Source organism: Chiloscyllium punctatum, chromosome 17, assembly GCF_047496795.1.
Source record: "Chiloscyllium punctatum isolate Juve2018m chromosome 17, sChiPun1.3, whole genome shotgun sequence".
Taxonomy (NCBI): Eukaryota; Metazoa; Chordata; class Chondrichthyes; order Orectolobiformes; family Hemiscylliidae; genus Chiloscyllium; species Chiloscyllium punctatum.
Genome location: NC_092755.1, coordinates 75,790,760 through 75,804,445, shown reverse-complemented (window position 1 = coordinate 75,804,445; position 13,686 = coordinate 75,790,760). Strand labels below are relative to the sequence as shown.

The window sequence follows — 13,686 nt, the reverse complement described above, 5'->3', positions numbered from 1 at the left end:
ATCTACTTAAGTTTGAAATGTTGGATTTAACTCTTTTAGGGTTTTTTTTAAACCAATAACAAATTGCATTTGGTGGCTTTTCTGTATTATTCAGGCAAAAATGGATCACAGAACCAAAAAGGAGCTATTAGAGCAGTGATCAGAACATTGGCTGAGGAGATTTTCCATGCAAAAAAATGAATGAACAGACAGTTTAGATTTGCCAATTCCAGGCCATTTGGCCTGAGTCAGACAAGAGTTTGGAGGAGATGGGAGGGGCAATATCATGTAGAGGTAGAGGACTTTAGAGCTTGGAGCATATAAGGCTAAGAATCAGAGGGACTGAGGAATGCACAAGTGTAGATCAGGAAGTGTGAGAGTTACATTGAGAGTGGAAACAGCATAATCTAGCAGTAAGTGTTTGGATGAGTTCGCAGGCTGAGGCCAATGAATGACTAACTAGGAGAGCTTCAGAATGCAGTACGGTCTCACTGTTCAAAAGGGATGCATTCTTGGCAAATGTTGCAAACAATGAAATCACAAGCAGCCAGTATGTTTTATCTGGGAGCCTGAAAGACGTTAGACCTACGATGGAGCATTTCTGAGAGTGTGTGTGTATAAATTAGGGCGGAAGCTCAATGCCTAAACCACTTGCTTGGGAATTCAAATAGCACAGCATTCAGCTCGGTGGAAATGGCCAGTATTAAGTTCAAGAGAATAACAACAATCACATCTCAGAAAATCATTGGCAAGAAACTGCTATTGGGACAGTGTTTAAATGACCGTGAATTAGAAAAGCATATTTTTAATAGCTGAAGTAAGCGGGCCAGCCAGTATTTATTGCTATCCCTAATTGCCCTTGAGACGATGGCAGTGAACTGTCTCCTTGAACTGCTGCAGTCTGTGGGGAGGGAATTCCAGGATTTTAACCTGCAACACTGAAGGAACGGTGAAATATTTCCAAATCAGAATGGTGAGTAGCTTGCAGGTGGTTGTGTTCCTATGTATCTGCTTCCCCTGTCTTTTCTAGATGGAAGTGATCGTAGATTTGGAACATGCTATCTAAGGATCTTTGAATTTCTGCAGTGTCTTGCTCCTGCAACTGAGCATCAGTGGTGAGGGAATGAATGCTTGTGGATTTGGCACCAAGCATGCTGCTTTGTCCTGGATGGTGTCAAGCTGCTTGAATGTTGTTAGAGTTGTGCTCATCCAGGCAAATGGGGAGTATTTCATCATGTTTCTGACTTGTGCCTTATAGATGGTGGATAGGCTTTTGGGAGTCAGGACGTGAGTTACACGCCACAGTATTCCTAATCTGCAACTTTTTGTTTTTGCCACTGCTGTTATATGATGAATCCAGTTCAGTTTCTGGTCAGTGGTAACCCTAATCATGTTCATTGTGGGGGCTCCACTCATGGTAACATGATTTGAATGTTAAGGGACAGTGTTTAGATTGTCTCTTATTGGTGATGGTCATCATTTGACGTTTATGTGACACTCGTGCCACTTGTCCATGGATATTGTCCAGATCTTGTTGCATCTGAACATGGATTGTTTGTGTCTGAGGAGTCATGACAAGCGCTGAACACTGTGCAATCATTGGTGAACATCTCTACTTCTGACCATGTGATGGAAGGAAGACCATTGAACATAGTTGGGCCTAGTCAACTCCACTGAGGAATTTCTGCAGAGATGTTCTTGAGCTGACTGACCTCCAACAATCACAGCCATCTTCCTGTGTGCCAGGTATGACTCGAACAGAAAATTGGTAGCAGCAAAAATGAGGAAAATTTAGGGCTAATATTCAGTAATACAAGTAATCCAAAGTAGAGTAAAGGAAGTAAGTTTAAGACATGGCTTAGTTCAATTGAGTGACACGTGTAGCCTGTAAAAATGTCAAGTATTGGAACTTATGGGTGTCCTAGAAAACCACATGTGCTGCCAGCAGTAGAAGTTTGTGTATTAGCTTTCAGAGCTTGGGTGGTCTGGAATTATTGTAGCACATCTGTGAAGCTGTGTTGTGTGGATAGCATGTTCAGTGAGTTGGTCACACTGTAGCTTACAAGTCTGGAGGCAGAAAAGAAACTGGTGACTGCCATACAGTTGGAGAGGAACAAGCTGGCAGTTCTGCTGTCAAATACATTCTCTGTTCTGGAGGCTGGTGAGGTTGCTGGTTCCTCAAGAATTGTCAGAGCCAATTTTATGGCAGTGTGAATGGTTCAGCTGTACAGGTGGAAGAAGAAAAGCAGTAGTGATTAGGGATTCGTTAATTTGAGGTGATAGGTAAAGGAGACAGATGGATATTTCCGTGGCCATCGACATAACTGCAGGATGTTGTGCTGTCTCCCTTGTGTTTGAGAGCGAAGGATGTCAGCACCACATTCTTTTGGGAGGCAGTGAACATCCAGGAGTTGTGGTCTGTTCTGCTCTTGGTACCAGTTGGTACCAATGTGGTCCTGCAGTCAGAATTTAGGGAGCTAGGTTGAAAGTTTGTACTTTCAAATAAACCTGTTGGATTATAATCTGGTGTGATTTTTAACTTTGTCCACCCCAGTCCAATGCTGGTGCCTCCACATCATTATCAATCAGAACCTCAAATGCAGTAACCTCCAGATTGCTCCAGTGCTACTCCAGTGAGTCCAGAAATCGAAGAATGAGGCAGGTAAATGAATGGCTGGAAAGATAGTCCAGGAGGGCCTCTGAGCAAAATGGCACCAGTATAATTCGGATGTTGCACCCTCACTGAGCTAGGATTGGGTTCCAGAGTTGGGATCATGAGTCTGTATTAGTGCAGAAAACAACACCTCAAAATATTTAGAGACTGACAGGCAACCACAGCTTAGAGAATAAGTTAATAGGTTAAGTTGAGGTAGGTCAGAAATTACTGAAGTCTAAATCAGAATACTGGCCATGTATGTCAACGTAGAATATAATAATAATAAAAATTGCAAGTTACAGTTGCGAATTGCCATGATGAAATGTGATGTGGCCATGACAAGTCTGGTGCAGGAAAGGATGGGCCTGAATATTAAATATTTCTGGGTGTGAGGTGTTCAGAAAAGATGGAAAAGGAAGGAAAGGTGATGATGGTGGTGGTGATGGTGATGAAGCGAATTTTCCAGAGGGTTTAAAGACAATTAATCTAGCGAGAGGTAATGAACCAAAAGGTTGCAATTGCTTTATTCAGTGTACTTTCTTCCCACTCCTAGGTGGTCTTTAATGTAGAGTAGCAAATCTGTCGAGAAAATAGAGATGTCAGCATCACCAAGGAGTTGTGCTGGAGCATTTACCGAACGTAGATTAGGACAGTATTAGCATAAAGAATGGAGCGACAAATACTTGGGAAAACTTCCTACAACATACGTGTCCAGTCCAACAAGAATGAGCGCGCTACTGATCTGGAAATAAGGCAAATCAAGTGTTAGTGCAGGAGCTCTTATAAGGTGGCGATCAATGTACTGTAAGATATACAATAGTAGAAAAAGACAACTAAGTATTGGGAGAGACCTAATTTCATTGGGGCATGAAGGGAACTAGAATAAAAGATTGGCAGGAAGAATTTTCACTTTCAGAACTTAATGATGCGGATGGACTTTAGAGATCCACACACAATTTTAAAAAAAAATAAATTAGGAGGAGTATGGAGTACAGCTCCATTCTATTTTGTTTGATTTATTTTCTTAACTTATTTGTTGAGGAAGCTTATAGCAGGAATGGTACTTCAAAGAATGTCAATTACTGTTGCAATCTGCTGAAAAAATAGCTACGCAGTCAGCTAGTCAGCAGTGGCGCTGTAACATTAGCTGGATTTTATTCCGTTTTAAGACTTTGTACCTCGGAGGTTTTGCTCTTTTGTTTGACCGGTTTAATTGAGCTAAAGTCGCAAAACTCAAAGGAAGCATGGATATAGGAACTTAATTTTCTTAATGTGCTGCTGTGCTTGTGTCATAGAGTCAGAGATATACAGCATAGAAACAGATCCTTTGGTCCAACTCATCCATGCCGACCAGATATCCCAACCTAATCTAGTTCCATTTGCCAGCACTTGGCCTATATCTCTCTAAACCTTTCCTATTCATACACCCATCCAAATGCCTTTTAAATATTACAATTGTACCAGCCTCCTCCACTTCCTCTGGCGTCTCGTTTCTTATACGCATCACCCTCTGCGTGAAAAAGTTGCCCCTTGCGTCCTTTTACATCTTCCCCTTCTAACCCTAAACCTATGCCCTCTAGTTCTGGACTCCCTGACTTTGTCTGTTTATCCTATCCATGCCCCATGACATTGGGTATTGAGAAGCATTGACACTGCAGTGGACAATATGGTACACAATGCTTTGAGCAGATAAAAATTTCTAATAGTAAAAATGTTGGGATTTTAGTTGAGTTTGGAGATAAGTGATATGGGTGTGCTTTTCAGTGGGTAGTGAGCTGAAGCAGACGTGTAAGTTGTATTACGTAGTCGTCCTTGTGGTAGTATAGGGGTCTGGAGCTCGATAGTCAGCGCTGTTAGAGAAATAGCAAACTTTCTACTTCAGAATTACACGGTGGCAAAGGAACAATTGGAATCATCAACACTACAGTGACTCCATTATTCCTCATGTTTAATTTGCACAGTAGGAGTTATAGAGTCAGAGTCAGATGTACAGCATGGAAACAGACCCTTCGGTCCAACTCATCCATGCCATCCAAATATCCCAACCAAATCTAGTCCCACCTGCCAGCACCCGGCCCATATCCCTCCAAACCCTTCCTATTCATATACCCATCCAAATGCCTCTTAAATGTTGCAATTGTGCTAGCCTCCATCACTTTGCTATGACACAGGATAAATACTCCTCCTTAATTTTAAAACCAGCAACAAAGAAAAGATTTATCCCATGCGGCAATCTGAAGATTCTATAGGCCAAGAACTATTTAAAGTAAAAATTAACAACTTTATTTCTTAAAATGTAACAGAATAATTAACTAACAATTATTAACAATTCCTTCCTCTAACCTATCTTTTATCATCCTTTCCATAATACTTGTCTGATAAAACGCCCAATTAAGATTGATAGAGAAATTCAGCTTTTAAGACCAGCCAGTGGTCGAATCTTCTCCTTATCTTCATTGGTAGATTGGCTCTCCAGGTCAGTGTTGAGGCTTTTCTCTGTGCAAACTCCTCCTCTAAGAGGTACCCCTCAGAGCTATGAGTAGCAGTATACAGTTGGTCTTGTGGCAGTTCTCCTCCCAACTGTTCAATTTTCTCTGGTCTTATACCCCCCAAAGCATCGGATTGTGTCATTGGCTTTTAAGATTGTCAGTACACTCAGTTCAAACTTGATTGAAATTAGGTTTTTTTGTCAGGGTATAATTTTAAACTGGCTGAATTCGAATCTGTTTTGTTGTTTTAGCTACCCTAGTAGCTGGAGCACGTGTTACATTATGTCTTATTGAGAACACTTGGTTCTGTCACTGCTAGGTTTTACTCTTTTAAAGGCATAGTACCTGCATCTTCATAACTTCCTCTGGCAGTTCATTCTATACACGTACCACTCTTTGAGTGAAAAAGTTACCCTTTAGGTCTCTTTTATGTCTTTCCCCTTTCATCCTAAACCTATGCCCTCGAGTTCTGAGCTCCCCACCCCATGGAGAAGACTTTGTTTATTTACCCTATCCAGGCCTCTCATGATTTTAAAATACCTGTATAAGGTCAACCCTCAGCTGTGATGGTCCTTGGAAAACAGCCCCAGCCTATAGCTCAAATCCTCCAACTCTGGCAACATCCTTGTAAATCTTTTCTGAACCCTTTCAAGTTTCACAACATCTTTCTGATAGGAAGGAGACCAGAATTGCACACAGTATTGAAAAAGTGGCCTAACTAATGTCCTGTATGGCCACAACAGTGTCTGTACAGTGACTTCCCAACCCCTGTACTCAATACTCTGACCAATAAAGGAAAGCATATCAAACTCCTCCTTTACTTGTGACTCTACTTTCAAGGAGCTATGAACCTGCACTCCAAGGTCTCTTTGTTCAGCAACACTCCCTAGGACTTTACCATTAAGTGTATAAGTCCTGCTAAGATTTGCTTTCCCAAAATGCAACACCTCGCATTTATCCAAATTAAACGCCATCTGCCACTCCTCAGCCCGTCTGAACAAGATCCAGTTGTAATCTGAGGTAATCTCCTTCGATGTCCACTAAACCACCAATTTTGGTGTCTTCTGCAAACTTTCTAACTATGCCTCCTATGTTCACATCTGAATCATTTATATAAATGATGAAAAGTAATGGAGCCAGCACTGATCCTTGTGACACTCCACTGCTTACAGGACTTCAGTCTGAAAAGCAACCCTGCATCACCATCATCTGTCTTCTACCTTTGAGCCAGTTCTGTATCCAAATGGACAGTTCTCCCTACTCAAAGTTTGGGAGAAGATTTGTAGCTCAGGTGCTCAATGTTGTGGTTCTGTTCGCCGAGCTGGGAATTTGTGTTGCAAACATTTCGTCCCCTGTCTAAGTGACATCCTCAGTGCTTGGGAGCCTCTTGTGAAGCGCTTCTGTGATGTTTCCTCCGGCATTTATAGTGGCTTGTCTCTGCCGCTTCTGGTTGTCAGTTCTAGTTGTCTGCTGCAGTGGCCGGTATATTGGGCCCAGGTCGATGTGTTTGTTGATAGAATCTGTGGGTGAGTGTTCTCCCTATATTCCATGAGATCTAACCTTGCTAACCAGTCTCCCATGGAAAGCTGTTAGTTGAGCACTTCAACAGCACATGGCATGGTGGATGATGTATTGGGCAGAGAGACCTGAGAGTTGTCAGCATGCATGTTGAAGCTGTTTCTATGTGAATAATGTCACCAAGGAGAAGAATGTAGTTAAGAAATAGGTCTCCAAGGATAAATCAGGTGAAAGGCTCTCCATTAATAATTCAAGAAGATTTGCCATTGCTGCATTTGCTTTGTCTTTGATTGGATAGTTGAGTGGGATCAAGTAAGGGAGTCTCAAAGTGGGAGCAAGTTAATGTAGATGCTGGAATCTGTGCCGAAAACAACACATGCTGGAGATCAGTGGGTCAGGCAGCATCTATGGCGAAAGAGTAAGTGAACATTTCAAGTCTCGATGACTTCATTAGACATCTGGATTCAAAGTATTAGCTTGTTGTTTCTCCGTGGATGCTATCTGACCTGTTGTGATCTCCAGCACTTGTTTTCAGTTTAAGGGCAGTTGGACAATAGAGAAAAGGAGGAATGACATTGTCAAAAACTGTTAGAAGTTTGATTCAATATTTGTTTTGTTCACTGAACGCTGCAGTATTTTTCAGTGTTTGTATACAGTGCCTTCAGCATGTTAATATCTAATAAAAATTGTAAACCTATTTTAGTTTTTCATGTATTTTATAATGCCATCCATTTCAAATTTAACCGACTCATACAGTTAGGCAGCTGAATTTGACTGCATTATCAACTTTTGAGATGCATGTCCTCCTGATTCTGCCATTCCTAAGCCATTTAAAGTTAATTAGGGCAGACTAAGCCTCATTCTCATTCGTCTTCTCAAGCAAATCGGCCTGCACTGATAGATTAAATTGACCATTACACTGATGTTGTAAGGTTGTTTTTTCCTCCCCTGTACCGTGGACCTCCATTACAGAATGGAGGTCCGTGTGACTGTATCCACATTTGCGCTTAAAGTCTGGCTAGTTAGCAAAGCTGCGTGGAAAGGCAGCTGTAATTATTTGCCTGTTCAAATTTGAGTATAAGTATGCATCATATGCACAATAAATTGGATTTAAATTCAATTTTCTCATCTTTTATTTTAACCACTTATTTTGCTGACTGAATTGTTTTATCAAAATTATAATGGTCCTTCATCAGTATTAACATGTAGAACTGTATATGATGATTTTGTCAAAATTGCACCAAGTGGCGCATTTAAACTTTTCGTGTTCAAAAACCTCAAACCCACAAAATTCAACAAAGACAGGTTATAATGGAATTTGAGAACCAGATTATTTAAGCATCCCAGGTATGAATGTATGAATATATAGTTCTTGTGCATTCAATGTAGCAGCAACTTGCAATTAAGTAGTGACCAAGGATGTTTATCTTTGACTGTTAAACTTGACCATTTTAAATTTGGTTAGTTCAAAGCCAATCAGTACAGCTGTGCATCTTTCATTAAAGAAAACTGATGTTAAAAGCTGAATGGCCTTTTCCCAATTTGGTATTTTTTTTCTTGTTTTTCATTGTTTCATTCCACAATTTTGGTTACAGTTGTTCTTGGCCATTATTATAATCTGGTTAATGAAAATATTAATTTCTGTTTGAAGCTGTATAATACAGAACCATTAATTCAATTTTGTTTAGAATACTTTTGTGTAATTTGGATAATCTTATTTAAGGTGCAATGGTTACTAGAAACTATTTTAACTTTTCCTTTGAAACTTCAGGATCAAGTTCCCGTTTATCTCCCAAAACACACAGACCGCGATCTCCTAGACATGGTAACCAACCGTCCCAGTACAGTCCTGGAAATGCTTCAAGTGGAATGATGTTATCTTCTTCTCAAGCTGGCAGCGTTCCAGCTGAATCTTTAGCCATGCCTGCTGCTGCTGTATCTCCTACATCAGCCACCCCTGCTGTGAATAGAGCTGTTACCCCATCATCTGAAGGCAAGTCATTTTTCTGTTCAGATTTTGTGGTTATTTTGCTGCCCATGCTATAATGTTGTGCATCATCCCTGCTGAGTGTTGAATTTTGTTTATTTTAATTTGTGGAGGATATTTGATTCCATTTCAAAAAATATATTTACGTAATTTTCAGATGGTATTAGGGTACCAATTTAGAAATAAGCTAAACCTGACCCACCAGCTTTAGAAGTCATAACTTCAGAATGATCCTTAATATAATATGTAAACAAATAATTCTGTTGTAAAGATGGTGCAAAACTTCTGTAACTAAGAGATGAACTTGAAATCCCAAATACCAGTCACCAAGTCTGCTGCTTCATAGCTGAAATATTACCCAATTCTCCCCTGCTTTTAAATTTGACAAGCCACACAAGATATTAGGGCAGATGATCAAAAGCTTGGCCAAAGGGCAAGGCCTTGAGCATCTTAAAGGAGGATTGAAACTAGGATAACTTTGGGAAGAAATTCCAGTGCTTAAGACCTTGGCAGTTGAAAGAACAGGAACCATTGTGAAACTGTTTAAAATTGGTGATTCTCAAGAAACCAAGAAGGGAGAAAGTCAGGCATTTGGACAAGTTGTTGGACTGGGCAGATTAGACGTGGGAAGGAATGGAGCTGCAGAGGCATTTGTAAACAAGGCTGAGCATTTTAAAATGGAGACATTGTTCTGTACTGGCTCTTGGATAAGCACAGTTATGGGCTAATTGGAGTAAGGACAGGGGCAACAGAATTTTAGATGACCTAGTGTTTACATAGAGGGGAATATGGAGGCTGGCCAGGAATGCATTGGAATTATCAAATCTAGATGTAACAAAGGAGAAAGTGAGGACTGCAAATGCTGGAGATCAGAGCTGAAAAATGTGTTGCTGGAAAAGCGCAGCAGGTCAGGCAGCATCCAAGGAGCAGGAGAATCGACGTTTCCTGAAGAAGGGCTTATACCCGAAATGTTGATTCTCCTGTTCCTTGGATGCTGTCTGACCTGCTGTGCTTTTCCAGCAACACATTTTTCAGCTAGAGGTAACAAAGGCTGTATGAGGGTTTCAATATATGATGGGCAGAGGCTTGGGTGTAGACTTCTGTGTATGTACAGAATTGAAATTCAGTAGTCTTAGTGATGGAAGAGAAAGAAGAATAAGTTCTAGATGCTGGAAATCTGAACTAAAAACAAAAATACTGGAAATACCGAACTGGTCAAACAGCACCTCTGTAAAGAAAATCAGTTAACTTTTGAAGTCTGTCACCTTCGTAAAAGATGGAGGACAGAAAAATTTCTGGCTGTAACAGGCTGCTCCTTTTTTGAGGTATTTTAGGTGTTGGAGGTGATTTCCTCGAATTCCAGGAGCAGCAATTACTGTTTTATATGCTGTTGCAATTGTTTTGGAACTTTGAAAAAAAAGTCAAAACAGCTGCACTTTTAAATGGGAGAAAGACAGACACAGGCAGCGAGCACATGGTCTGTAAGGGAGAGAGAAAGAAACCCACTCTCTAACTGACACAGCAGTGAATCTGTGTAGTTACTACCTTTGCTGTTTGAATTCACGTATTGCTGGACATCGGAGCGTGTCCAGGAAAACTTAACAAACAGTGAAATTCCCAGCTGATCTTGGAGGAGCCTGTTTGGGAAAGGTGACAGCACTGACGCAGACAAGTAAATAGTTTTAAGCATAGCCTTGCTATAAATCTACAATAGTGAGTAGAGTGGGTTCATTCTTGATTGTTTTTATTGGGATCTGTCTCTTGATTAAATTTAAAAACAAAAGCCATAAGTATTAAGTTAGCCTGGAGCAATGTTTTGTAGAGCAATAAGATGGTGCTATTTTTCTGGGTCTGTAGATTGGAAGGAGCAAAATGGCCTTTCTTGGAGTGATATGCTGTTCTTGTCGGATGTGGCTCATTTTGATGGTATTAGGCAAGAACTTTCAAAAGTTGACTGAGGGTTGATGTTCACAGGTAAAGGGACAACTGGAAAATGGGAAGCCTTCAGAAATGAGATAACAAGAGTCCAGTGAAAGTATATTATTGTTAGGGTGAAAGGAAAGGCTGGTGGGTGTAGGGAATGCTGATGACTCGAGAAATTGAGGGTTCGGTTAAGAAACCGAAGGAAGCATATGTCAGGTATAGACAGGAGAAAGCGAGTGAATCCTTGGTGTATAAAGGCAGCAAGAGTATATTTAGATGCTACGTGTAAAATAAGTTGCTGTTGCATATATGAATCTACAATTAAAATGGGTATTGTACTTTTTTTTTCCCAGAGGCGGCTAGAGCTTTGGTTTATTTTATTGGAAATTACTATTTGCCTTTTGAAAAGATCTAAAATTTTTCTTGCTTTCCCCTTTGGTATAAAATCCACTTATTATGGTTGTCTTTATTTTTTAAATTGTACTTAATATACACAAGTTGCATTAGTGAGGATAGTGTCTTAATGAAATTTCCTCCTTCGAAAGATGTTAGTAATACATGGAGGATTTAAATCCATCGAATGTAAATACTTGGATTGGGGCTGGATGCAAATTTAGTTTCCAATCTGAATTTGTGATATATTTCTAAACATAACGTATAATTTTTGAAGAGATTTGAATTTCTTCGATAGAACAGGCCCAATGGCCTGTTATCTTATAAATCTGTCATTTAACAATGATGATTAATTGAACACTTCAATGCCTCTTATCCACTACATCCTCAAAGCCCTTTATGCCATTGATAATCAAGTTTATCTGACAAACGTTCATTACCATCCCTCTCTAGCATTAATATGTTTCCTGTGACAAGGAGACCAAAACTACACACTCTGTGTGGCTTTACATTCGGATGTATGTATGTTTTTGACTGCTATTGATTTAAACTTGGAAATCCATATATCATAAGATGTTTAGGTTCTTCTTGGGAAGACTAACTTTCACCTGGTAAACGGATTAAAAAATATAATGGTGCTAGGAATGTTAATGCTTAATCTATTACAAATTTTTCTAGATGTAAATCATGAATTGCATTAAATTCAATACTAACCCAATGAACATGATTTTCTATCCCTACTTCTAAGAATAGGTGAATCCAAAAAAGCACAATTAGCAACCCTGGGTATAGGTAATTGTGCCATTTAAATTTGTAACAGTTATAGGGGCTTGGCAACAACCCACAACAACACGTGTAATTTCACGTGCAGTCCTTTTGAGAGAATCAATCAATGCTATGCCAATGGCTGAAGAAGCCAAGGTGCATTGTAGGAAGGCATGCCAGCTGAAATGGATCGTTTGTTATGTATTCTTCATCTTTTGTAGATGGAAGAATGTAGAAGGTTTCAGTTGTAATTCTAAATATTGCACCAAATCTAACAGCATTATAGAGAATTTTAAGTAAACCTGTTACAGTTAAATCGTATAGCTGCCCCTCTGATTAATTGGAAATGCCTATAGGTGGTCCAGCAGTGAGATCTTCCTGCTTTATTTCCTATGAGCTTTCTTAAGCACCTTCAGTCATTTGCTTGAGTGTTGCATTTCAACACACTTCTTTAGACATTATTCTAGAATACCGTATTGTTGACCTTTTTCCAGGCATTACATGGGAATACAGATTTTGAAATAGACCATGAACAATCCTGTTCTGAATGTGGGTTGGTTACTTTGGTTCCTAAGTTAGTTGGTTGGCATGTTCCCATGCTGTCTTCTATTGGCTCTTCTTGGGCTTGCTGAGGTTACCTGTTTGATTTCAACCAGCCTTGCTGATTTAATTCCATTTGCTATAATTAACAGTTCAATTCAGATTATCATATTTGGTTCCGCTGTATCATTGCAATTAAGATGTAAACATGTGATGATACTATGGCATTAAGAGGTGTATTTTGTCCATTATTTTTATGAAGAGAAGTTGAGACAGGTGGCAAGCGGAATACTTCAAGTCAATAAAGTAAACAGCTTGAGAGCTTGGGGTTTGTTCAGTAGCTCTTGGATTTGTAAAAGCTCTCCTCTTGCCCCCTCTCTCTCTCTCCTCTCCCTCTCCCTCTCTCTCCCTCCCTCTCTCTCTCTCTCTCTCTCTCTCTCTCTCTCTCTCTCTCTCTCTCTCTCTCTCTCTCTCTTTCCCCCCCCCCCCACTTCCCACTACCCACTACTGGCTTGGGTTCACTCCCTGATAGATTATTTAACTACCATCATTCCGTTAAGTTTTCCAATAGAGTAGTTATTCCAATTTTTAAAAAATTTGTATTGTTACCATAATATATGAATATAATGTTTTTCTTTAAGCAAAGGTTTGACCAATCAAATTGTATCCGGAATGCAACGCCAGGCACTTGCCTTTAAAATAAGTAAAAGTTAGGGTCTACGCGATCTCCCTGACATGTTTTGAGGGGATTGGTCGGTTTCATAATGCATATAATTATCAAGTATTAAATCCATGTAGCAAACATTGCTGTGGACGCTTCATCAATCTGTGAAATCTTTCCATACCCAGGTCTAATGAAACCTGGAATACTATTTTCCAACTGTTAGTTTCATAGGTGCTTCTTTCTTCTTTTCCCCCCACGCCACCAAAAGATTGTTTTCAGGTTCGACATTCTAAGAGGGCTCTTTGTTGAAATCCTCTTAATGACTTAATGCTGGATGCTGAGAGTACCCAAGCAGGCAAAGTTAATTGCTGTCAAATTGTCCTATTTATAGTCAGCAATCTTAATTTTTAGACTTCAGACATCTCCAAAACACAGGATTAAGTCTAATTGTTATAAGCTGCAAGGAAGACACATTGTGAAACAGCTAAACACATTTTTCAGAAAAGTTGACATCTATTGGTTTGCTTAGCTTGTATCCTTCAGTGTATTACCGAATTATTGTTCCAAACACTGTCTCACAAAGAAAGGAGTTGTCTTTAAGTATGTGGCAATGTGCCAAGATCTAACTGTCCAGTAAATGTTGGCACATAAATTACCTGTTGACGTTTGTTAAGCACTTGAGCTAGTGTATGGATCTTTAATTGTGGCTGAGGATGGATTATTGGGACATGTCATTGAAGACTTGTTTCTGCCTAACCTTCAGGGAAAAAAC

At 39.8% G+C, this 13,686-nt stretch overlaps 1 protein-coding gene across 6 annotated transcripts in view; it reads left to right on the top strand.

Annotated features, from left to right (window-relative positions):
- atxn2 (ataxin 2) overlaps window positions 1–13,686 on the top strand; it is a 102,614-nt gene that overhangs the window by 69,513 nt on the left and 19,415 nt on the right. For all 6 annotated transcript variants that reach the window (XM_072587553.1, XM_072587554.1, XM_072587550.1 and 3 more), the window contains one exon: window positions 8,414–8,629. In XM_072587553.1, the coding sequence (XP_072443654.1) occupies window positions 8,414–8,629 (216 nt within the window). The remainder of the gene's footprint in view (window positions 1–8,413; window positions 8,630–13,686) is intronic.